The sequence below is a fragment of the Sphaerodactylus townsendi genome, linkage group LG06 (assembly GCF_021028975.2).
Source record: "Sphaerodactylus townsendi isolate TG3544 linkage group LG06, MPM_Stown_v2.3, whole genome shotgun sequence".
NCBI lineage: Eukaryota > Metazoa > Chordata > Lepidosauria > Squamata > Sphaerodactylidae > Sphaerodactylus > Sphaerodactylus townsendi.
The window spans coordinates 19,726,512-19,751,557 of NC_059430.1; the positions used below are offsets into that span (position 1 = coordinate 19,726,512).

The 25,046-nt window shown below is 45.6% G+C and overlaps 1 protein-coding gene across 1 annotated transcript in view; it reads right to left on the bottom strand.

The window, feature by feature from the left end:
- The window catches only part of PLCZ1 (phospholipase C zeta 1), a 60,959-nt gene that overhangs the window by 27,688 nt on the left and 8,225 nt on the right, over nucleotides 1-25,046 (bottom strand). Inside the window, exons 3-8 of the mRNA XM_048501502.1 lie at nucleotides 17,978-18,179; nucleotides 15,372-15,516; nucleotides 12,062-12,214; nucleotides 7,454-7,672; nucleotides 4,770-4,926; nucleotides 1,374-1,490 (exon numbers count right to left, since the gene is read on the bottom strand). Coding sequence (XP_048357459.1) covers nucleotides 1,374-1,490; nucleotides 4,770-4,926; nucleotides 7,454-7,672; nucleotides 12,062-12,214; nucleotides 15,372-15,516; nucleotides 17,978-18,179 — 993 coding nt within the window. The remainder of the gene's footprint in view (nucleotides 1-1,373; nucleotides 1,491-4,769; nucleotides 4,927-7,453; nucleotides 7,673-12,061; nucleotides 12,215-15,371; nucleotides 15,517-17,977; nucleotides 18,180-25,046) is intronic.

A 25,046-nucleotide genomic window follows, 5' to 3' on the forward strand; every position in this document is an offset into this window, starting at 1 on the left:
TAGGGCTACAAAAGAACGCATAGGATCCCGGAGGTAAGAAACATACTGTGTCACTGTATTGTCGAAGGCTTTCACGGCCAGAATCACTGGGGTGCTGTGTGGTTTCCCGGCTGTATGGCCGTGTTCTAGCAGCATTCTCTCCTGACGTTTCGCCTGCATCTGTGGCTGGCATCTTCAGAGGATCTGACGTTTCGCTTGCATCTGTGGCTGGCATCTTCAGATCCTCTGAAGATGCCAGCCACAGATGCAGGCGAAACGTCAGATCCTCTGAAGATGCCAGCCACAGATGCAGGCGAAACGTCAGATCCTCTGAAGATGCCAGCCACAGATGCAGGCTTAAACTTCTCAGGAGAGAATCGTTGCTACAAGCACGGCCACTGTACAGTCTGAAACTATCAGCACCCCTTACTGTGTCATTGCACACTCTTCTAAGCCCATTCACTGTACAAGGACTAAACTTATAAAGCCATGAGGCCCTTGGATTCATGGGCTGCTCAGCCTAACTTACCTCACAAGGTTGTTGTGAGGATAAAAGGGAGAATGGAGCATTAGAGGTGCTGTGCAGTAAACCAGTAAAGTACAATCCCTAAAAGTAGATGGAATGTGGCCTTCCCTGAGGCATAAGAGGCACTCGGAACAACCATCGTTTTTGCCGTTTTGGGCCCACACCTGGCGCATTTCTTAAAAAGAGCACCCTTCTAAGCCATCCTAATAGAAGAGTGAAAAAAAACACACGTGAGGGAAGCTAGAACATGTCCTCCATTTGTGGCAGTGAAGAGACAATGAGGGAAGTGCTCCCTCCTACTCCAGGACTCTTTCGACAGGAATTCTTCCTGCCTCCAGGTGAGGAGAGGGGGAGAGAGCTCTTAGGAGAGCTCTAGAGCAGGGTCTGCAACCTGTGGCTCTCCAGATGTTCATGGACTACAATTCCCATCAGCTAAACACATGCTGATATCCTTCACTTTCCTTGCAAAGGGGGAGGAAAAGTTGAATTTTCAGAGCTTTCAGAGCTTTCAGAAACCACAGGGATTCTCCGATCTGAAGGCAGAGTGACTGCCAAAGAGGGGGGAAATGTATGCATAACCAAGAATCAAATTGAAACCTCAATGCAAAGGAGACCACAAGTACGTAAATGACCTATATCTATTTACATCCCTTTAATTTCAGTGGGAGTTTAGCTTGTGTTTTTGTACTGCCATGAATTCAATAATAGAGAGTTTTGAAGGACTCCATTTAAACTACTGAAAACTTACTTCTTTAAATGTAAAGGGCCATAAAGTAGATCAACGAAAAGTTAAATTATCTATATCTATATCTATATCTATATCTATATCTATATCTATATCTATATCTATATATATTCCGTCGCCTACCTAGCTGGCACCCAACATTCCAGAATTCTTGAGGATTGTAATTGGAAGAGGATGTCCGAGTCCCTTTGGGGTATATCCTTGTAATAAATCTGGTATTGTGTTGGACAAATTCAGGCACTCCGTAAATAACACCATGCACGTTATTAACCATGGCATGGTGGGCCAGTTCCAATTGATTTAAATCTAATGATTTTGTACTTTGCCAGTTTAATCTGAATTTATGTGTATAATAGGACATTCTGATGCATATGTCTGACAAATTCCACAAGTATTTGTACAGATCTTCCTTACTAAATTATGTCTAAATTTGTAGGCCATTTCATTTGATACAAATAATAAATTTCCAATCATAAGAACATAAGAACATAAGAACTAGCCTGCTGGATCAGACCAGAGTCCATCTAGTCCAGCATTCTGCTACTCGCAGTGGCCCACCAGGTGCCTTTGGGAGCTCACATGCAGGATGTGAAAGCAATGGCCTTCTGCTGCTGCTGGCTGCCCTGAGCACCTGGTCTGCTAAGGCATTTGCAATCTGAGATCAAGGAGGATCAAGATTATAGCCATAGATCGACTTCTCCCATAAATCTGTCCAAGCCCTTTTAAAGCTATCCAGGTTAGTGGCCACCACCTCCTGTGCAGTACATTCCAAACACCCAATCTCACACATTATGAAGAAGTGTTTCCTTATTAGTCCTCCCAATTCTTCCCCCCCCCAGCATTTTCAATGAATGCCCCTCTGGTTCTAGTATATTAGAGAAAGAGAGAAAATTTCTCTCTGTCAACATTTTCTACCCCATGCATAATTTTATAGGACTTCAATCATATCCCCCCCAGACGTCTCCTCTCCAAACTAAAGAGTCCCAAACGCTGCAGCCCTCTCCCTCATAAGGAAGGTGCCCCAATCCTTCAATCATCCCTCGCTGTCTCTTGCACTTTTCTATCTCTTCGATATCCTTTGTATGCTAACTCAGAACTGAACACAGTACTCCAAGTGTCGCATCTTCAATTGCTTTTATATAAGGGGATGACAATCCTTGCAGTTTTATTATCAACTCCTTTCCTAATTATCCCCAATCCATAATAGTGACACATAATATAAGTAGCATCCTTTCTATAAAGTGAAGATGATGTCCCATTTGTCTCAAACATGTGTTTTAGCTCAGTTGGGTCAGAAGCGTAAGGGGGCAAAATGGTGCCTGGACCTGCTCCCCCCACAGGGCCCAACCCCCCATAACCCCCCATGGCTTGACAGAGGTGGGAAGGGCCCTGCTCCTGAGCCCCACCCCCCGGTCTGCATGGAGATCTTTCTTTTAGAAGAAGAAGAAGAGGAGGAGGAGGAGGAAGAGGCGGCAGAGCTGGGAATCAAACCCGGTTCCTCCAGATTAGATAATAATGGCTCTTAACCTCCCATCACATTTTGTTAAAGTTTTAGTAGGTTCATCCCACTTTGACTATCTTTTCCAGTTATGGTGATCATTTCAACAACATACCCATCAGCCTTTGCTAAATATGCAAATTGTAAGATAGTCCAAGGCAGGACTGGGCCTGCTAAAAGAAGAACCTTCAGGCCCCGCCCACCTCCACTTAATGTAGCTCATCTGGCAGCCAGCTGCTCTTGCTCTGTGGGGCAGAGGGGGTGTGGCCACCCCAGCTGGCTTTACTGAAGCCGCCACCATCCCCTCTGCCCAACGGAGCTGGCAGCTGCACCTGCTCCATTGGGCAGAGGGGCAGGCAGTGTAAGGGACGAGACTCCCAGGGAGGTGAGAGGTGTTTGGTCTCTGGGGTGTGAGGGGGGGTGTTTGTCCCCGGATGTCCCCGTGGGAGCTATGCCACTGGGCTAGGTAGATACTTCCAAATTGTTGGCATTATGCAGTAATTAGTAATTTCTGGTAGATGGCTGCACGTGACATCAAAATAGTTTGGCCCAGCGATCAACCTATCAGAGCCTAAATCTGGCTGTCTTAAAAATGTCGTACTGATTAAGTTTCTGATTTCCAGAGGTCTGGTTTCCATAAACGTAAATGCAGTATTTAAAAAATTGAAAGTAGGGGCAAAATCCTAAATGCTTTTTTCACCTGTACCAATAATGCATTCTCACACAAGGTCTGCCAGAATCCAGGGGCCTGGAGATTTCCCAGATTTACAGCTGATCTTTAAACTACAGAGATTGGTTCCCCTTGGGAAAAGGACACCTTTGGAAGGTGGGAAGTGGGCCCTATGGCATTAAACCACTCTGAGATCCTTCCTCAGTCTCCACCCCCTTCCTCAGTCTCCACCCCCAAAATGTCCAAGTGTTTCCCAACCCAGAGCTAGTAAACCTAGCTGAAAGTACTTCATGGCCTGATGGTCCAAGATAGGATTTCCAACTCTGGGTTGGAAAAGAAGAGTGAGGAAGAGTTTTGAATGCGCATCCTGCCCCCTTTCTCTCCTGTAAAGAGATTCAAAAGAGCAGCAGTGGCATAGGAGGTTAAGAGCTCGTGTATCTAATCTGGAGGAACCGGGTTCGATTCCCAGCTCTGCCGCCTGAGCTGTGGAGGCTTATCTGGGGAATTCAGGAGTAGACTGTGCACTCCCCACACACGCCAGCCAAGGACCTTGGGCTAGTCACAGCTTCTCGAGCTCTCAGCTCCCACCCCACCTCACAGGGTGTTTGCTGTGAGGGGGGAAGGGCAGAGATTGTCAGCTCCTTGAGTCTCCCTTGCAGGAGAGAAAGGGATTATAAATCCAAACCTCGCCTCATCCTCGCCCCGCCCCTGGCCCCCCGTCATCTTCTTTCTTTCTTCTTCTTCTTCTTTCTTCTTCTTCTTCTTCTTCTTCTTCTCTCTTCTTCTTCTTCAGAACTCCTCCTTCTCTCTCCTACTCTACACCTTGTAAGGTGGTGGAAATTTCAGAGCGTTCTGAGAGAACTGTGACTGGTCCAAGGTCACCCAGCAGAAATGTATGAGTGGGAATCAAACCTGGTTCACCAGATTAAGAGTTCGCTGCTCGTGTGGATGAGTGGGGAATCAAACCCAGTTCTCCGGATTAGAGTCCACCTGCTCTTGACCACTACACCAGGCTGGCTTGAGAATGTGGGGGGTGGAGCCTGGGGAGGGCAGGGTTTGGACAGGAGAGTGACCTCGGCAATAAAAGTAATAAGGTCCACCAGGGCCCACCTGAGGGTTGGCAACCCTAGTACAAGGACAGGTTGCTCCATAAATTGTATTGATAATTCTGATGAGCGAGTTAATAGTGTCAACTGATATTTCCAGATGTTATGCGGACTACAGTTCCTATCATCCCCGTCATGATGGGGACCGTAGTCCAACATCTGGAGGGGTCACAGGCTGACACCCGCGTTTAAAGGTGGGAAAGCAAATACCGACCAGCTTTGCCCGGGTGAACTTCAGGCATTACCTCGTGATTTTGCCATCTTGTGGGCTTTTCCTTCACTCATGGAGTGGTTTTCGTAGAACTTCTGGTTCTCTCTTGAGTCTTCAAAGCTCACAAATTTCCGAGATTTGGCATAAATCACGAGTTCTGACAGAGCCAGGGCCAGCTTCACTTTCTTTACCTATAAACAATAGGGGAGATAATTGCAAAGCAAAGCCTTTATTGGCATAAACACAACAACAACAACAACAACAACAACAACAACAACACAGCAACCAACAAGGCCGTGAAGGCAAAAAAGGTAACCTCAGATAAATACATATTGTTACTGATTCTGAATTATTTCCATAACAAAGCTTGCAACCTCTTCACAAAAAAACAGAATCAGAGTTATTCGAGATAATTGAAAATGCAGCATAATCTTTTCAAAATTTCTACCAGCCAAAAACAATGCCACATGATTTCTGATGGTTGCAATGCTAATTAGTCTGCTCTTGAAGATGGCATGGACGCTTTAGTTCAGTCCGGATGTGGTCCATGTCTATTAACAGCAGTGGTTCTCAACCTTCCTACTGCCACGACCCTTTAATACAGTTCCTCATGTTGTGGTGACCCCCAACCCTAACATGTAATCCATTTTACAGATGTAGAACACTGATGCAAAGGGTCTTAGGTGACCCCTGTGAAAGGCCCGTTCGACCCCCAAAGGGGTCACGACCCACAGGTTGAGAACCACTGATTTACATGTTTTACCTGTGGTGAAAAGTATACCCAACTGCAGGCCCTTTCCACACAGCAAATGCGTAGCGAGTTGCAGTTGGGATAAAGTAACCCGCTTTCCTGTTTTCGTGTTTGCACGCATCCATGCAGGCAGCGATTGGAGCCCATGGAAACAATGCAGGTTGTTGTTGCGCCTTCACAGGAAGGTGCGTTTTTTTTTAATTTACCTCCCACCACTGCATAGCTACGCAGGCATGCACAAATGAATCCCCATAGCCATGCTGATGTCTCACGATACCACGATACGACCATTTTTTTTACTGTCCTTAACCTGTGTTTATTGGCCCGTGCGGAACGGTCCACAGTGGCTTCCGCTGTGATTTTGGGTGCAATTCAAATTGCTGGTTTCAGCTATAAACCCCTGAATGGCTATGCTCTGGGGAAGTGATGGTGAACCTTTTCGAGTCCGAGTGCCCAAATTGCAACCCAAAACCCACTTATTTATCGCAAAGTGCCAATGCGGCAATTTAACCCTTGAATACCGAGGTTTTAGGGTTTTTTTTAATGAATATTCCGAGGTGTAATGCTAATTCGAGTAAGCTTAGGTAGTCGGGTGGCTTTGCTTTGAAGCAAACTGCAAATCCCTTCCAATGGTGAATCAATGCACCCTGGGAGGGTTCTTGTACAGAAGCAAGCCCCATTGCCAGCAACCGAGCTTACTCCCAGGTAAAGGATTGTGCTTTAGTTCTTCGCATGAAAATCAGTGGGGTTTAACAGTGCTTAACAGGGTTACCTACACTGCTTCTCCCAAAACTAGATCTTAGGTTTAATGCTAATAATCGAGCCCAACATCCCAAGCCAGCCTAGATGTGAGTGGGGGCCCGAGCCCACAGAGAGGGCTCTGAGTGCCACCTCTGGCACCCATGAGGGGTATCTGGCACACCTTCTGGGGGGTGCATTCAGTCCTCACATCCTGTCTGCTCATTTGAAGACCTAACTTCAAGAAACCTGCCTTCTGAGGTTAGGCAGGTGGCGACTGAAGACATTCTTTTCTATGGTGGTGCCACACCTCTGGGGCATCTCCCACACCACCAAGTACTGAACGAAAAAACACAAAATTCACTGTGGATGACTAGAACATAAATACGGCAGGGAATAGAACACAGCTAGAAGAGAACTGGGGAAATCTACTTATCCCTAGAGATCTATGAATGTAGAAAGATAGAAAAATGTTGTTTCTCAACTTTTTGGCTAAAATCAAAGTTAGTGTAGTATAAAAGTGTGATGTGCTTAGTAGTGGTTAAAAGAACAGTATAATAACAGGCAAACTGGCAAACTGGCCACCATTGGGACTTTGGGAGTTCGGACACACCCTTCAGAGTGGAAATGGACCACAAAAGGTTGCCACCAGGAGGTCTTAGCTGCCACAGCTAAGAGACGGCTATGCCCACCCACACAGCAAAACACAAGTAAACCACACCACAACCTTCTGGAATTTAAAATAGTCATAATTGTATTTGCATAGCAGGTGACAGAGCCTTGCACAGAATGGGACAATGGATCTCTACATTGGCCGATCTACCTGCAGGGCAATGTACATCACCCAGCTGTAGCCCACCTGCTGGGCAGGGGAAGATCCTTTGGGAAAGGCAGGTTGTTGGACTCCACATGGGCTATAGCAGGAGACCTGCCAGCCCTAAGCTCTACCTGGTAGGAGTAGTAATATGGAAACAGGAAATAGAAGGGAGGAGATTTGGCCTGTGTTTACCAATGGCTTATTGAGTGAGGCTGCAGCTGTATTGCCTGTTGAAGCTTTAAAATAAACTCTGTAACTTAAATTGTACTCAAGTACTTGATACTTCGTGAAAAGCTTCAAGGAAAAGGAAGGAAGGACATTCCTGGAACATTCAGCTCTTCCCTGAAGGTTTCTTCGATTAAGGAGGATCCTTTGAGGTTCAGAACCTTCCCTTCACAAAAGCCATACTCACCTTTAGTTTTTTACGAGGAGGACCAGTGCTTTTTGAACTTGATCGTCTCTTTTTGAGCAAGGTCTCGCTGCCAGAAGCATCATCATCAAGGTCGTCATCCGTGCTTTGCACTTCATCAAATTCTCCGCTTTGACCAAGGATTTCCGTGCCTGTTCTTTCAAGGGTTTCTTCAAGCACTCCCAGTTTCTTGTTCTTGATAATTATTTTGAATTTCAGGGCCTGCAATAAGAAAATCATTCCCCTAAATGATAACAGTCAAAAGGTGAGCCATGATCTCAAACCCAACAGTCTTTTAAAGCAAAGCCATGTCTAGGAGATGACCATTCAATTCCTTCTCAAAATGCTCAGAAAGAGGGTTTTCTGTGACTGCCAGGAAAGATCTCAAATCAGAGCTCAGATGTTCAGGGAATTACACCCTAATGTTTCTCACCAGCATGGCCAATTGGCCATGCTGACAGAGGCTGATGGGAATTGTAGTTCCTGAACATCTGGAGAGCCGCAGGTTCCCTACCCCTGATCTAACCCATTGTTTTCAACTAACTCCATGTGGAAAGCAGATTCTAATCTGGAGAACCGGGTTTGATTCCCTACTCCTTCACCTGAATGGCAGAGGCTTATCTGGTGAACCAGATGTGTTTCCGCACTCCTGCATTCCTTCTGGGTGACCTTGGGCTAGTCACAATTCTTCAGAACTCTCTCAGCCCCACCTGCCTCACAAGGTGTTTGTTGTGGAAAGGAGCTCGTAAGCCATCTTGAGTCTCCTTACAGGAGAGGAAGGTGGGGTATAAATCCAAACTCCTCTTCTTCTTCACTTGGCAGCACTATACACACACAGAAAAGCACGTGAGGTTCTCTAGTTTCAAGAATATCCTTATAATTTTATAGTGATCTTGTGGGCTTGTTCACGGTGGTGGAAGTGAAGGACTTTGCCCTGTTTCCTGCCTTATCAATGAGGACTTATCAATGACAGAGGAGGACTTATCAATGAGTCAGAGGAGGACTTATCAACGAGTCAGATAGCTAGAGTGGGTCAAGACACGAGCACCTTCCTGTACAGGAAGTTCTAAAATTTACTTTGCACGCTGCTTGTAATGCAAAGGTATCATTTGCCAAAGGAAACCCCAATACAGGAAACTTAGCCTGGCCTGAACTAATTACCGTAGCTTTCCAGAATATGAACTAAAAAGAGTAAATAATGGTTTAGAGCAGGGGTAGGGAACCTGCGGCTCTCCAGATGTTCAGGAACTGCAATTCCCATCAGCCTCTGTCAGCATGGCCAATTGGCCATGCTGGTAGGGGCTGATGGGAATTGTAGTTCCTGAACATCTGGAGAGCCGCAGGTTCCCTACCCCTGGGTTAGATGATCCTGCCTAGATTTCTGTAGGCATGGGGGAACTGTGACCAGCCCAAAGTCACCCAGCAGGAATGTAGGAGTGCATTAACACATCTGGTTTACCAGATAAGCATCTGCCACTCAGGTGGAGGAGTGGGGAATCGAATCCGGTTCTCCAGATTAGAATCCATCTGATCTTAACCATTACACCATGCTGGCTCCCAGCTGACAACCCCAGCTTCAAGCCAAATGATTAAATAGAGGTGGTTTGCCACTGCCTTCCTCTGCAGAGTCTTCCTTGGAGGCCTCCCTTCCAAGTACTGACCCTGTTTACCTTCCAAGATCTGACATGATCTGGCTCTACCACGCCCCCTTCTCAACCAAGGTGTTCTAAGTACCAAATCTTTGGGATAGACAAGAGGAGCAGAAAGCAACAACCCACGAAACACCCTGCAATAAGGCATTGTTACAACAGATCTCCCTGATTTTTTCCCCCAGTTTTAAGTTAAATATATTCCTTAACACATAGACTTTATAAGAAACTAGCGGGCCCGGCCACGCGTTGCCGTGGCTGAGTCCGGTGAAGTGAAAAAGAAAGAAAAGGGGAAGTGAACGGTTTGAACATGTGTCATTGCACAATGATTGCAAGGGAGGGGAAGGGCAAGGGGCCCCTCGCTCCCATCCCTCTCTCCCGTTCCCTTGCATGGCAACCCGGCCGGTCCCTCCCTAATGTTCCCCTTCCTCTGCTAGGGTGGGTGGGTCATGTCCAGATGGTGGGCCCTATTTCTTTCACTCCATAAGGCAGTGGTTTTCAAGGAAGGCATGGTTGTTTCCCTTGTATCAGAGGGTGTTGCTTTGACGGCCAGCAGATGGCGCTGTTGCGGAACAGAACTGTGGTTCCAACTGTCACAGGTGTGGCATGTACACAATAACTGGCACAGTTATGACATGTACACAACAGGAGGTGTGGAAACAGTATGGAAACCTGGCCGCACACAAATGCGACGTTGTGTGAAAATTTCAAAGAAATCGGTCTAGTAGTTTGGGAGATTACCTGTCAGCAGAAAAACGCACTGATATATTTTTATATATATAGATAAGGTTCACAAAAAAAGCTTGGACTACAATGATACAATTAAAACTAATCCAACTGATACAATTTGCATCCACAATGGTTAAGTCACCTCCTGCAGTTGCTAATTCCTTGAGATTCTTCTTCCAGCATGACCACATTGACGTTTGAGAAATGGGACAGGAGCAGCCACCCAAATCTTTCCACCCAGTTATCAACCTCCCTCCTATTTCGGCAGTGATCCCAGATCAGATTAGAGCACATGATACAGCAATCTGGATGGATGGATCTAGGATTGGAGCCTGGAGATCTCCTGGAATTACAGATGATCTTCAGACTGTGGATCAGTTCCCTAGAGAAAATAGCTGCTCGGCATCATACCCTGCCGAGGTCTCTCCTCTCCCCAAACTCGCCCCTCCCCAGGCTCCACCCCCAACATCTTTAGAATCATAGAGTTGGAATTTAGAATCATAGAGTTGAAAGGGACCACACGGGCCATCTAGTCCCATGGTGGTGAACCTTTGGCACTCCAGATGTTATGGACTACAATTCCCATCAGCCAATTGGCCATGCTGGCAGGGGCTGATGGGAATTGTAGTCCATAACATCTGGAGTGTCAAAGGTTCGCCACCACTGATAGTCTAACACCCTGCTCAATGCAGGACCAGTCTAGAGTATCCCTGACAACGTCCAGTCGCTGCTTGAAGACTCCCACTGAGGGGGAGCTCATCACCTCCCAAGACAGCCAATTCCACTGCTGAACTGCACTCACCGTAAAAAATATTTTTTTCCTCATGTCCAGCCAGTACCTTTCCACACATAATGTGATTTCTCAGTCCAAAACTGGCAACCCTAACCAAGATTTGGCCCACACCTGGACGGAAGAGAAGCTGGGAAAGCTACAAAAGCCCTCTTGAGATCCATGAAAGAAGAAAGATTTAAATGCAATAAAGAAATGATCAGGTGGAAAGGACTCCTTGGAGTGGTTTGCTCATACAGTTCCACACCTTCCAGGTCTTCCTGCACAGGATATAGCTCCAGAGAGGTTTCTCTTGAATGGTCGCAAAATATGTGGCTGGGACGTGGAGCAAGGTGGCTTGTGGAGCAGTACCCAGGGGCGTTCTGGGGCGGGGCGGGGGCAGAGGACACACTGGTGCACCCAGTGGTGGGATCCAAAAATTTTAGTAACAGGTTCCCATGGTGGTGGGATTCAAACAGTGGCGTAGCGCCAATGGGGCTGGGCGGGGCATGATGGGGGCATGGCCGGGCATTCCGTGGGCGGGGCATTGCTGGGCGGGGCTGTGGCAAGGACGCAGCCACTGTGCCGGTCCTTGGGCGGGAAATGAATGCACACAGGCGCAGGCTGCCACACACGCCGGTGCACCTCCTGCTAGACTGCTTCAAGTTCTGCGCGCTACTGCTGAGGAGCGGAGGAGGGGCGTAACTAAGGCAAAAATCACATGGCAAAATCACCAATTAGTAACCCCCTCTCGGCACACACAAATAATTAGTAACCTACTCTCGGGAACCTGTGAGAACCTTCTGGATCCCACCTCTGGGTGCACCGGGGGCTTTTCCCCCTTGCTACACCTCTGGCAGTACCTATCACAGAAGAGGAATGTATGCTCTTCTGTGGCACAAACACTATGTTGTTTGCTCCTCGATGGCTGTTTTGGGTTGGGCGAGTGTGGAGGGAAAATATTTTCACAGGACAATTTTGGAATGGTTCAACAGAAAATTTGCTGAGGGAGCTGAAGCTGAGAATTTGCCTGAAGGATTTCCGCCTTTGCCCTTTTCTAACCCGTAGCACTTTTCAACTGCTAAAGTTAACGTTGCACAGCAGATAAGGTTTTCTTGCGTTCTCAGCCTTAAGGTAGCAATAAATCGTGACTATGTATATTGGAAGATTTTTGTTTTCAATCAGCAGAATAGAATTATGTGCTATACTTCATTTCTGCACTTCAGATTTTAGAAATATTATTTTCTTCTCAGTGGGGATACAGGATCGTTGTCGTTTGTGTGACATTACATTGAAAGAAATGCTTTCGATGAGTCAGGTGATTCTGTTTCATCAGCCCAAGTCTAGCAGTGTATTAATGGGGGGCGAGGGGGGGGATCACAAAATTCAGAGGAGACATCCAAACCAACCACAAAGATTCCTTCCTTATTATTTTTAGCATGAGGGAAAAATCAATGCCGTTACCTCAGGGGACGGTAATTCACTCGGCATCGTACCATCAATTGTAGAAGTAACCAGACTGTCACCCAGAATACTTTTAATATAATCTGCCATTACTTCCTGCTGTTTGGGGCTGCAGTGATTCTCCAAAGACACTATGAGAGGATAATCAGAGGCCTGGAAGGACAATTTTCAAAGCTATTATAACTCTTTTGCATGAATAAGAAGTGCATAAAAATAAAATACAGAATATTATGAAAAGAAAGTATAGCTACCTACTGGGAAAGAGACGAATCAATGCCATGGCAACTTATAGACTAGCTGATGGTTTATTATTATTGCCACAGCAGTATATATTTACTCAGCCTGCCAGAAGTGGCGACACAATTGACTACAAATCAAATTACACCAATATAAGGCATCTGGGTTTAGTTAGCAGCCTCACATTTTCATTTTGAAACTTAGGTTGCCTGCTATGGGCAGATCCCATCTAACATTTCCTCACACACACATGGGCAATAGGTTGGATCGTATCTAAAATTTGCTTACACACAGAGGAGTGAGCAATCAGCAAACCACCATAACACCCCATCACACACACACACGCGCGCGCGCGCGCACGCACACACACACACACACTCACGTGGGGGGGGGGAGGAGATTTGCTGATTGCCCACTCTTGTGGTAGACTTCTCATTTTTCGCCCAAACCTATTCTTGGGAATCTCCAACCCACTTCAAGAGGCATTTCAGGTCGCAGTAGGAGACAGGAAGTCAGACGTACACGCAGTGGTGGAATTCAAATAATTTAACAACCGGTTCCGGTGGTGGGATTCCAATAATTTAACACCTGGTGGTTTACAAGCACCATTTTAACAACCGGTTCTGCCGAAGTGGTGCGAACCGGCTGAATCCCACCACTGCGTTCATGCATATATGATCTTCCACGCACAGAGATTTTAGACAAGACCCAATCCCTTGCATCTTAAGCTGTTCTAGATGTCATCTGTGCAATAAAACACACAGGTTCTAAACCAGTGGTGGCGAACCTATGGCACGGGTGCCAGAGGCAGCACTCAGAGCCCTCTCTGTGGGCACGCGCACCATCACTCCAGCCAAAGGCAAAGCTGCCACGGGGATATCGGAACAAATGTCCTGGGCGGCTGCTGTTCAGTCATTTGAAGGGGGGGGGCGGAAAATGGTCACCCACATCCCTCCTCCCTGATGCCATGCTCCAATCCCCGCCCTGCCTTTTAAGACAAAAGATGTGAATGTATGAATTGTTTTTTTCTAAACTAAAACCTCAGTATTCGGGTTAAATTGCTGTGTTGGCACTTTACGATAAATAAGTGGGTTTTGGGTTGCAGTTTGGGCACTCGGTCTCGAAAAGGTTCGCCATCACTGTTCTAGACCAGTGATGGCGAACCTATGGCACGGGTGCCAGAGGTGGCACTCGGAGCCCTCTCTGTGGGCACACACACACAGAGTTCATCATGTGGGGAGTGGAAAATCACACACACATCTAGACTGACCTGGGTCACTGAGTACAATGTGCGCGCACCGCAGTGAGGACTCGGCTGGCGGGCCTGGTGCCTGTGCTCCGGGTGGCTGCTGCCTGGGGGGGGGGGGGCGCAGAGGAGGCAGAGATGCTAGAGAGGCATAGAGCAGTTCACGTGGGACTTGCTGAAGGCTAGAGTAGGCGGGTGGGGTGGAAAAAGAAGGAGCCAAGCGGTTTTTTCTAAACGAAAACCTCAGCATTCAGGTTAAATTGCCAGGTTGGCACTTTGTGATAAATAAGTGGGGTTTGGGTTGCAATTTGGGTACTCGGTCTCGAAAAGGTTCGCCATCACTGTTCTAGACTGTAGAAAAAAGCAATGTAGAAAGTTCTAGAGTCTAAGACCCAAAATTGAGGCTCAAATTCCATCCCTGAAAGCGTTGCTTCTAAAGACGAGGAGTAAGCAACTTTCCAGTCATTTCCTTCAGAACATTCGGCTGCTCACAACAAATTGGATCCTGTCTCAAATTTCTATGCACATGGAAGGGTCACCAAACTTCAGGCGGGACCTGAAGATATCCTGGAATTACAATGGATCTCCAGACTACAGCTATCAATTTCCCTGGAGAAACTGGAGGATGAACTCGGTTGTATTCTGTCTGGCTGAGTCCCTTCTCCAAACCTCCTCATTCCCAGACCCCACCGCAAAATCTCCAGGAATTTCCCAACTTGGAGCTGACAACATTATGCACATGTAGGGTAGGCAGGTGATTTTTGCTGATTGCCTACTCCTGTGACAAACGTCTGACTCCTCCCCACCCCCCACCAAGCTATTCATGGAAGCCTTCAGACCAGCATTTCAAGGTGCCATTCCAAGTTAACCTCCTGCATACCTTGCAACATGCAGCTCCCTTGATGTATAAACAATAGCTTTGCCGGACTGTGAGAAGGTGGGGAGATGTCGATTTCACCAGACAGCTTGCAAAGGTTTAGCGGGGGGCTCTTGAAAATGTGGGGCCTGTAGCAGATGCCACTTTTTCTATTAGGCTAATCTACCCTGTTTCCCCGAATATAAGACATCCCCTGAAAATAAGACGTAGTCGAGGTTTTGCTGAAGTGCGAAATACAAGGCATCCCCCGAAAGTAAGACATAGCAAAGTTTTTGTTTGGAAGCATGCCTGACGAACAGAACACAGAAAAATAAGACATCCCCTGAAAATAAGACATAGCGCATCTTTGGGAGCAAAAATTAATATAAAACACTGTCTTATTTTCGGGGAAACACGGTAGCACTGATTGCGAGGGAAAGTTGTTTATTTAATTCCTTTTCCTGGGCTGTTCCAAGATGAACACCTGTCTGAGACCTTACTTTGTATGTCAGCTATAAGTATGGTTACACCTGTTCTTCTTTGCTGACTCAGACTCCTAATACTGTGCATTGCATTCTACTGATTCTTCGTCTGCCAGTCTCTCCTCTGCTGTGACTTGCTATATCTGCCTTACCTGATGTCTGAGCAGTGGTGTAGCACCAACAGGACAGGCGGGGGGAAATGCCCCAGGCACGCACCAGGGCGTAGGCATTCCAGGGCAGGGGCACAGGGCGTGCATGTGCCCAGCGTGCAGTTCCCCCTCGCTCCACCCCTATGTCTGAGGAAGGCTAGTGGGTACCCACGTAACGAGGGAATGGACTAGCTGCCCTGCAATACTTCCCAGCTTTATGGTGCTGTCATTCGTTTTCATTTATTTTTACAGCAAAACCCATCAAAACAGCTGTGCCTGAAAGACACCGGCTACTGCACCCTGTGGTGACACCTAATGAATTTATCGCACAAATACTTACCAAAAAGGCATATTTATTGATCACCTGGATGACCGTCTTAAAGCTGATTTTGCTCGTTAACGTATGGCCGTGATAAACGACAGGCTCGTTCCCGGGTCCATCCCAACAGTCAATTTCTAAGCAGCGGCAGCCTTTCATTAGAGCACTTTTGAAAAACAGTAAAGGAAGGAGGGAGGGGCAGAAAAGCAACTGAATAACTTTTGTTTTTAAAAAAGCGTTGCTATATTAGAACAGACTCAAGCATGACATGGTATAGTCTTGTCATGCAAGTATCCAATTAGGAAATCAGTTTGGTGGGCCCAAATATCCCTAAAACTTATGGGGAAGGCGAGGGTGCAAGGGTTTTCTCTTATATGTGTTTCCCACATAGATGGAAAATCCTAATGTAAGGACAGAGCCCTGTAAGCACTCTGAAGAGCTGAAGGGCTATACCACAAAACTCTTGTCTGGATCTATTTATTTATTTAGAAGAAGAAGAAGAGTTTGGATTTAAATCCCCCCCTTTCTCTCCTGCAGGAGACTCAAAGGGGCTGACAATCTCCTTGCCCTTCCCCCCTCACAACAAACACCCTGTGAGGTAGGTGGGGCTGAGAGAGCTCCGAGAAGCTGTGACTAGCCCAAGGTCACCCAGCTGGCGTGTGTGGGGGTGTACAGACTAATCTGAATTCCCCAGATAAGCTTCCACTGCTCAGGCGGCAGAGCTGGGAATCAAACCCGGTTCATCCAGATTAGATGCACAAGCTCTTAACCTCCTACGCCACTGCTGCTCCAGGTACTTATTTAGGTACTTATATGCTGGGTTTTTTTTCTCCATTAGGGACCCAGAGGTGTTTATGATCTCTTCCACTTTAATCACACTACAGCCCTGTGAGGTAGGTTAGACTGAGAGTAAATGGCTCGAGATCCACCCAGCAAAATTCTGTGGCAGAGTGCAGATGTGAACGGTGTCTCTGTGCTCCTTGTCCAACACTCTAAAACTACACAACATTGGTGTGATGTTTTCTTATTAAAAGTATTTACAATGAAGCAAACGTGAGTACTTTTTGTTAAAAAGGACTTTTCTCTTTGTTTTTTTACTTAGTGCAATTTAATTCTGCTTCATTCTGCAAGTGACATCTATGGTCCTCCTCTCTTTCATCTTCTCCGAATTATATCTCTGTGAGGCCCCTTCCGCACACGCAAAATAATGTGTTTTGAAACCACTTTCACAACTGTTTGCAAGTGGATTTTGCCATTCCGCACAGCTTCAAAGAGCACTGAAAGCAGTTTGAAAGTGCATTATTCTGCATGTGCGGAATGAGCCTGAGACAGATTGGCCTGAGAGACAATAGATGGCCATGGTCCATCTAGTATGTTTCTTGGCAAGCAGGGATTTGGACCTTGGCATACGCTGATGCTAACCTCAGTCTACACTGAACCACATCGGTTCTCTTTATCTGTATAGCCCAAAGGTTTAATAAAATTGCTGTATGCTGAGAACATACATCCTATTATCTTTTGTGTTGCTAACAGGGACCCTTTCCATATAAACACTTGAAAGCATTTCAAAGCAGGCAATACCTTTCCTCTGTGGAGTTCTGCACTGTTTTTACCCCAAAACGTTTTCTTTGCAGCCTCAAACCATTTTAAATGAATGCCCTTTTAAAACAATTCTTTAGTTGAAAAGTTTTCAAAATGGCTTCATTTGCCGGTGCAGTCCCTTTAAGATGTTTCCCAGGCCTCTCTACTGTCCCTGGACTTTCTCATTGGCACCATTTTCTCAGCAGTCCCTTTCCCCTGTGCCTGTTTTTCCTGCAGGTTTTTCCAGTAGATTTCTTTATTTTATTTTTTTTTTTTGGGGGGGGGGGGCTTCATTGAAGGATGGACTTCAGAAGATTCAGAAAAATTCCAGTATTACAATGTGAAGCACAGAAGCAACATACTCAAACAAAAAGGAAGAAATCACAAAAAGGCAGCCAGGGAGAGATTACAAAATGGCAGCCAGGAATTGTTTGGAGGGGGTGAGGGCAGACATACATCGTGGCAAAGGGGGAATTGAAAAGGTTTTCAATGGTTTGTGCAGAGAGGCCAAGTTCTGTCATGGAGGTCCTCAGGGAAAAAACTAGTCTTCCAAAATGAGTCCTTTCTATTAAGGGATAGGTGTGTGGTAGGCGGGGTTGAGAGTTTTGAGAGAACTGCGGCAAAACCAAGTTCACCTAGCAGGCTTCATGTGGAGGAGCAGGGAAATAAACCCAGTTCGCCCAATTAGAGTCTGCCATTCATGTAAAGGAGAGGAGAATCAAGCCCAGTTCTCCAGATTAGAATGCACCACTCTTAGGCAGATTCCGCATGGGCCAAAAACAGCAGTGTGAAAACGGTGTGAAAATGGTGTAAAAGGATTTAAAACGGTGTAAAAGGGTTTACACCATTTTCACACCGCTGTTTTTGGCCCATGCGGAATCAGCCTTAGCAATTACACCATGGTGACTTTATCAATGTTTCAGCATAGTTTTCTTTTTGATTTTTTTTGCAAATGGAATGAAATATAGACAAAAACATTTCACTGCTTACTTAAAAGATTTTAACTAATGCTTATTCAACTAAGATTTCTAAATGGAGGCAAATACCTTGCATAGCCCCACAGGTGACTTGGCCCTATTAGCTGGTCAGATATGAGGTAGGTATTATGCGATGATGAAATAAAGTATTCACACAATGGACGGGTCATATCCTGGTAAACTGTCCGATGTTCATTTTTAATGATCGAACAATCGTCAGAACTCATGTATCTTAGAAACCCTTCAAATGTCATCTGTCTGTTTCTTTTTGCTGGAAACCAGAGCATTGGAAGAAATACAATATTATTATATGCAGAATTAAGAGAAGTTTGAAAATACTCCGTACTCTAATACAGTGTGTGTGAATGTCACAGAACTTGAAGTCTATAAAATTATGCATGGGGAAGAAAATGTTGACAGAGAGAAAGTTTTCTCTCTTTCTCACAATACTAGAACCAGGGGGCATACATTGAAAATGCTGGGGGGAAGAATTAGGACTAATAAAAGGAAACACTTCTTCACGCAATGTGTGATTGGTGTTTGGAATATGCTGCCACAGGAGGTGGTGATGGCCACTAACCTGGATAGCTTTAAAGGGGGCTTGGACAGATTTATGGAGGAGAAGTCAATCTATGGCTACCAATCTTGATCCTCTTTGATCTGAGATTGCAAATGCCTTAACAGTCCAGGTGATCGGGAGCAACAGCCGCAGAAGGCCATTGCTTTCCCATCCTGTATGTGAGCTCCCAAAGGCACCTGGTGGGCCACTGCGAGTAGCAGAGAGCTGGACTAGATGGACTCTGGTCTGATCCAGCTGGCTTGTTCTTATGTTCTTATGTTCTTAACGGTCAGTCCCAGTTTCAGAAAAACCTGAAGGTTTCAGGGTAGAGCCTGAAAGAGTGGGCTTTAGCAGGGAAGGGACCTTGGTAGGGTATGATGCTGTAAAGACCAACTTCCAATGCCGCCATTTTCTCCAAGGCCCCTTCCGCACACACAAAATAATGATTTTTCAAACCACTTTCACAACTGTTTGCAAGTGGATTTTGCCATTCCGCACAGCTTCAAAGGGCACTGAAAGCAGTTTGAAAATGCATTATTCTGCATGTGCGGAATGAGCCCAAGCTAAGTGGAATAAATGTTTTGAATAAGTAAATGGTTTAGGTAATCTCAATATAATGTGTAATTCTATGAGATCTCCAGCTCCCACCTGGAGCTTGGCAACTCTAGTGCATGAATAACCATGTAGTGTTTTGATTCTATCTGAAAAGAAGGAATCACATAAGGTAGGTTATTTCGGGGAATCCAGAATCCTCCAATAAACAACTGGCAGTACCTTAAAGGCTTCCTTAATTCTATTTCACCACAAGCTTTTGTGCATCAGACCTCACTTCATCGGATATAATCATTTTGCAGACACTTTTACAACCACACATATCGAAAAAGGAAGAAAATGAGAAGAAGGTGTTGTAGCAGACAGGGTCTTGAAAATCCTTTTACGGATACAACTGGGAAAGGAACTCGGGAGGAGATGGGTCAGAGATCATAACCTACTTAGAAGAAAGACAGAGAGGCACACAGAGACATGTTTTCATAGAGACTCTATCCTAATAATTACAGAGAGTATCGATTTTTATGACTTCCTGGCAAAATGGTGACACAGTACTGCTCTATCTAGGCACTCATAGGATCCCTTCAAGTGACGGGTGGGTCAGTGCGGTGGATTTCAGATTTTAACATCTCAGGGTTTTTTGAAAAAATCAATCACACTGAAGTTGTTTTCTGGTGCACCACCAACTTAGGCTGTTGGGTAGGCAGGTAGATAATTTCCACATTTAGGCAAGCTCCAGATCTCAGAGATTACATGAGGACATCTAAGTGGCCATCGAAGAAAAGGGGTGGGTTGTCTCTAACTCGGTTCACCTTAGTTGTCCTTAATACAGTTGTGGTTGGACTGGGATGCTGGGCAGGATGGATATGGAACCACTAAAGAGGAGTGAAATGGAGCTGAGAAGGCTTGGTGTTCACAGAATTGGGAAGTGTCTGCATAAAGGCCATTTTATCTTTAGTTCTGTCCTTTCCTTTGATTCCAACTATGTTCCAATCTCAGTTTCTAAGGCTGGGAGTCCTTTGGGAACAGGAGACTATCTTTCGGGGGAGAAATACTGTTCTGCATCTGGGCTCCTAGAGTCGTGGACTGGAACCAATTCATTAAAAAGGAAGCGTTTCGCTTTATTGCAAAGTGGCAGCAGAGATCAGAGCGTTGGGCTCATAGAAGCAGAGCAGGACAGGATTTTGCCAAACAGAAGGTGCTTTAGGGCAGCGGCAACTTGCCCAGCTAGTGTTTTAAGTGTCAGGAAGATCCCTGCCCAACACAGCTCTGCTTTATGCATTTTATTTTATCAAGGGACAAAGAGGACAATGAACCTAGCATAATAAAAGCAACTGCATAATAAAAGCAATGAGGATGGCTCCATTTCCCAAGCATCTTCACAACGTTGCAACACTGAGACACTGAAATGCAATGGGAAAACTTCAGGAGATTTTCCGTCTCAGCCAGTACAGAGATGCAAGGCTCTGCTGCATTTGTCTAGGGCCCTTTCCCCACTTACCTTAAGCGCCGCGCTACTCTCAAGTAGCGTGGGGTCCCCCAGCACTCCCCACTACAGGGGCGGCAACCACGCAGCCGCCCCAACGCTGCCGCTCTCATGCCCCCTCAGCGCGTGGCATCCCTGATGCTCCTTGAAACGGCGCCTTTTGATGAGCCCGCGCAGAGTGCGGGGTCGCGGGGATGCCCGGGTGTGCGCCAGAGATGCCGAGCGCTGAGAGTTGCGCGCAGCAAAGGGCAGCAAAGGTAAGTGGGGAAACGCCCCAGGATAAGATTCAGGTTCTGCGTTACACATTTCTGGATCACGGCCCCAAATCAGAAGATACAATCACAGCCTTCTAACATGAAGGTGACGTAATTCAGAAGAGTCACAGAAGGCTCCTGAGACACAATATATCCAATCTTATCTTCTATATTTAACCATGTTGATTGCTAGAAATGACCATTACGCGGCAATGCCAGAGAATATGCACAGAAAAGCTGTTCTTTGAGTGTTACACAACATTTCTTTTTCCCCTGTAGAGATCATGGTTTATTTTACACATTTATTTTGGCTTGCAAAGGGTTGGGAAGGCTGGTAGTGAACTTTGCCGGTTGAGGTGAGCACATACTGTGCTCTGGTCTCATCACTGACCAGAGTACAAAAACTATTCCAAGAGTCACCCTCTTTAATAAGCTGGAACATTTTAATAGGGTGATGCTAAAAAAAAGATTTTTTAGAGTTGTAATAGTGGTTAAGTAGGAGACAGAATTTTATGGGAGTATGTTTTGTTTGAAAGTTAGGATGTCACAGACCTCCATTTGCCTGTTCCGGCCAATGGGTGACTGGCAGTCATGTGATTTCACCCAGGGTGACTCCAGTGGAATTTGGCTAAGTGTCCACCCTGCCTTTCTTGGGTTTCACATCTGCTGCAGAAATGAGGCCACAACTAATATTTCTCTTGCCGTCCTATCTAACCAGTGTGAATAATTCATCCCTGTCCTCTTTGTAACATTTCTCCCTAATGTGCAAAAACTATCCTTTCATTTCCTTGGGCTGATTTGAAATGTTCCTGCAACGTGATCTTTCTGTCTTTTTAGAAACGATTTTAATATTTTAATTATTCTCTTCTGAACTTTTCTACAGATTAAGTCAGTAATGACCCAATGCTTGCACAGGGAACTACTTTTTTCTTTATATAGTGTGCGTGTTTGTACACACACACACACACACATACGTATACACACACTCTGTGTATACATATACATAAACACAGTGTGTGTGTGTGTGTGTGTGTGTGTGTGTGTGTGTGTACACTGCACAGTAAACTGGATTAGAAGCTATCAGCAATCCACTCCTAAACTGTTACACATCTAAGCCTATTGACTTTAGTGGACACAGAAGGGTGTAACTTTGCTTAAGATTGCATTGTTAATTGCTTTTCATATAAAATAAAAGTCATTAACGATTGTTGCAAATAATAGAGATGAACCAAGTAGTGATCCATCCATAACCTAGCCATACCACAAAAGATGTAAGCAGAAGAGGGCATTAACTGAAAATTCCCATACTATTATTAATACACTCCATAGCAGTTCAAGTTGTTACAGGCACACCAAGGTTCATGATGGAGTCACTGAAAATCTTTACTTAACACTCTTGCATTTGCTGATCCTTTCAAATTTTGTCATTACTTTGAAGTGGACTACAAGCAACCACATGTTATGTGGAAAAATAGATGTATTCAACTCATGGCAACCCTATGAATCAGTGTCATCCAAATCAACCTATCATAAACAGCCTTGCTCAAGTTTGCAAACGGAGGATGTGGCTTCCTTTATAAAGTAAATCCATCTCATGTTGGATCTTCTGCTTTTCCTGCTGCCTTCAACTTTTCCGAGCATTATTGTCTTCTCCAGGGAGTCTTGTCTTCCCATAATGTGACCAAAGCACAATAGCCTCAGTTTAGTCAATTTGACTTCTAAGGAGAGTTCAAGCTTACTTGATCTAGAACCGTGGTGGCGAACCTTTGGCACTCCAGATGTTATGGACTACAATTCCCATCAGCCCCTGCCAGTATGGCCAATTGGGAATTATAGCCCATAACATCTGGAGTGCCAAAGGTTCGCCACCACTGATCTAGAATCTAGAAGCTTTCTAGCTCTCATAAAACATGCACCCTGTACTTTTGATCATCCCTCTTCCCAGTTGCCTCTGTATGGTGCTGAGTGCTTTTAGTCTCTTCTCATCTGGAAAGAAGAGTGAACGCTTGATCGTATCCTCTTACTTGCTTTCATTTTTTCGCATCACTTCCATATTTTTATGAAGCGATCATTGCTAATATTTTCGTTTCCATGCAGCTAGCTAGCCTCAATGATTTGAAAAACTCTTGTTGGATGGAGGATCCCACTCTAACTAGGGCCCCTTCCACACACGCAAAATAATGTGTTTTCAAACCACTTTCACAACTGTTTGCAAGTGGATTTTGCTATTCCGCACAGCATCAAAGAGGACTGAAAGCGGTTTGAAAGTGCATTATTCTGCATGTGCGGAATAAGCCAAGGTTTTGTTTTCCAATGCTTGTAATTTCAGATGCAACAACACTGGATTTCATCTGCAAATGCATTACTTGGCTCTTTAGGAAACTTTCTTTAGACTATAGCTTATAGCTAGCAGGGTTTTTAAAAATTTTATACCATGACCTATGTCAGGCACCAAGAATGTGTTTGTGGGCATGGATCAATGCTCTTGGCCTACAGCTTGGTAAGGTGAATTATATCCTATTGGTCTAAATAATCGTTAACTACAGTGAATTTTGAGGTGCTAATGAGCTGCCTCCTATATTTTCTCGTCACCCCCCTCGGGCCCACATATCTTGCCTTTCTTCCTTGCAATTCAGAGGAATATAAAGGATTTCCAGGTGGTCTCCCATCCAAGTGTTATTGAATTTTAGCAACATTTTAGCATGTTCTTCTGAGCAGATCCCATTATGATCTGTCACACTAAACTCTTTAAGGTCAGACCATATTATGTATTGTTTCATGATCAGTTTGAAAAGAACCCTGTGAGGAGACAGTGGCCCTTAAGCCTTTCAACTCCTGCCATTTTCTAATGGGAAAAAGTCAGCCCCAAGCTGCTTGTGCCACTGGTAGAAAAACTGTATTTTCCCCTTCAATTAAATATTCAGCAGGGATTGTTTTTTCGGCAAGAAAACAACAGAAGTATTTGCTACCCCCGCTGGAAAAGTAACCCTGATAAGTTGCATTTGCTGTGGGGATTCTTTCTTCAATGAACACAAAAGAAAATGTAGCACAGGCCCTTTCCGTACAGGCCATAAACAGCGCCCTGGGGACGGCAAAAACGCTGTCCCCAGGGAGCTGTTCGCATGGGGGGGGGGGCGCAGCTGCTGCGCAGCCGTGCCGCCCTCATGCCTCCCAAGCAATGTGAAGCCGCCGTTTTCCGACCTCGCTTCCTGAGCAAGGTTTACGAAAAATGGCGGCTTCCGGCCGCTGCCGTGCGAACTGCCCCTGTGACCGGTCAACCTCCATCTCTGCAGCCGTCCGGTGCGTCGCTGAGACCTGGGGACATGCCCCCCCTGGCCTGTGATGCCGGAGCGACGTGCCGGACGGCCGCAGAGATGGTAGGTTGACCAGGTGACGGTGCAGTATGCCGACCCAACCCCCATCGTGGCCGTGCGGAAACGGCCACAGTTTGACCCTTACTATTTTCTGTGCACTATTACACTGCCTTGCACAAGTTCATGCATACTTTAGCTGACGGTTGCTGATATCTTTTGCTTTATAAGCGTTTTTTTAATAAAGCATTTTTAAAAAATCATGCCCGTTGAAGGATACACTTAGTGACTTCCTTGCTCTGGAGACTTGCCAAAGTTTCAGCCTGAGTGTTAGTCAAAAGAAGACCTTATTTTGACTAGTCTTTGGTGATAATGTTCACACAGGGTGCGATTTCAACCTCTAGCATCGTCTATTTTATTAACTTTGCTATATTGTCTGTTGTTTTCTAAATAGCGTGACCTGCCCAAAGCTTCAGGAATAAAACAAGCAAGCGATCAAAGTTAAATCATCGTAATCTAGCAATATTAAACATGTGCGTGTGAGAGCGCTTGTGTGCACCAAGTCACAGCTGGCCTATGGCGAGCCCAAAGGGTTTTCAAGGTAAGAGACTTTCGGAGGTGATTTCCCATCGCCTGCCTGTGTGGGCTGAAAGAATTCTGAAATGTGTGAAATAGAAAGGGAAAGGGGAATCTGCCAATTACCCAGTAGTGCAGCTCTCATGCATAATTTCCAAGAGCCCTTTTTTTTATCTTGAACAAATAAATAAATCATTGTTTGAAACAAAGTTGCTCTGATGCAATAGGGAAAGGCAAGCTGCATCTCATTCCGTGTGTGCAGCTCTGAAACCTGTGCTCGTAAAACCAGATCGCAGGATTTACAGTACAATCCTAAACAGTTACACCTTTCTAAACACATCAAAGTCAATGGGCTTAAAAGAGTGTGAATCTGCTCAGGGGTGTACTGTCAACTGATTGCCGC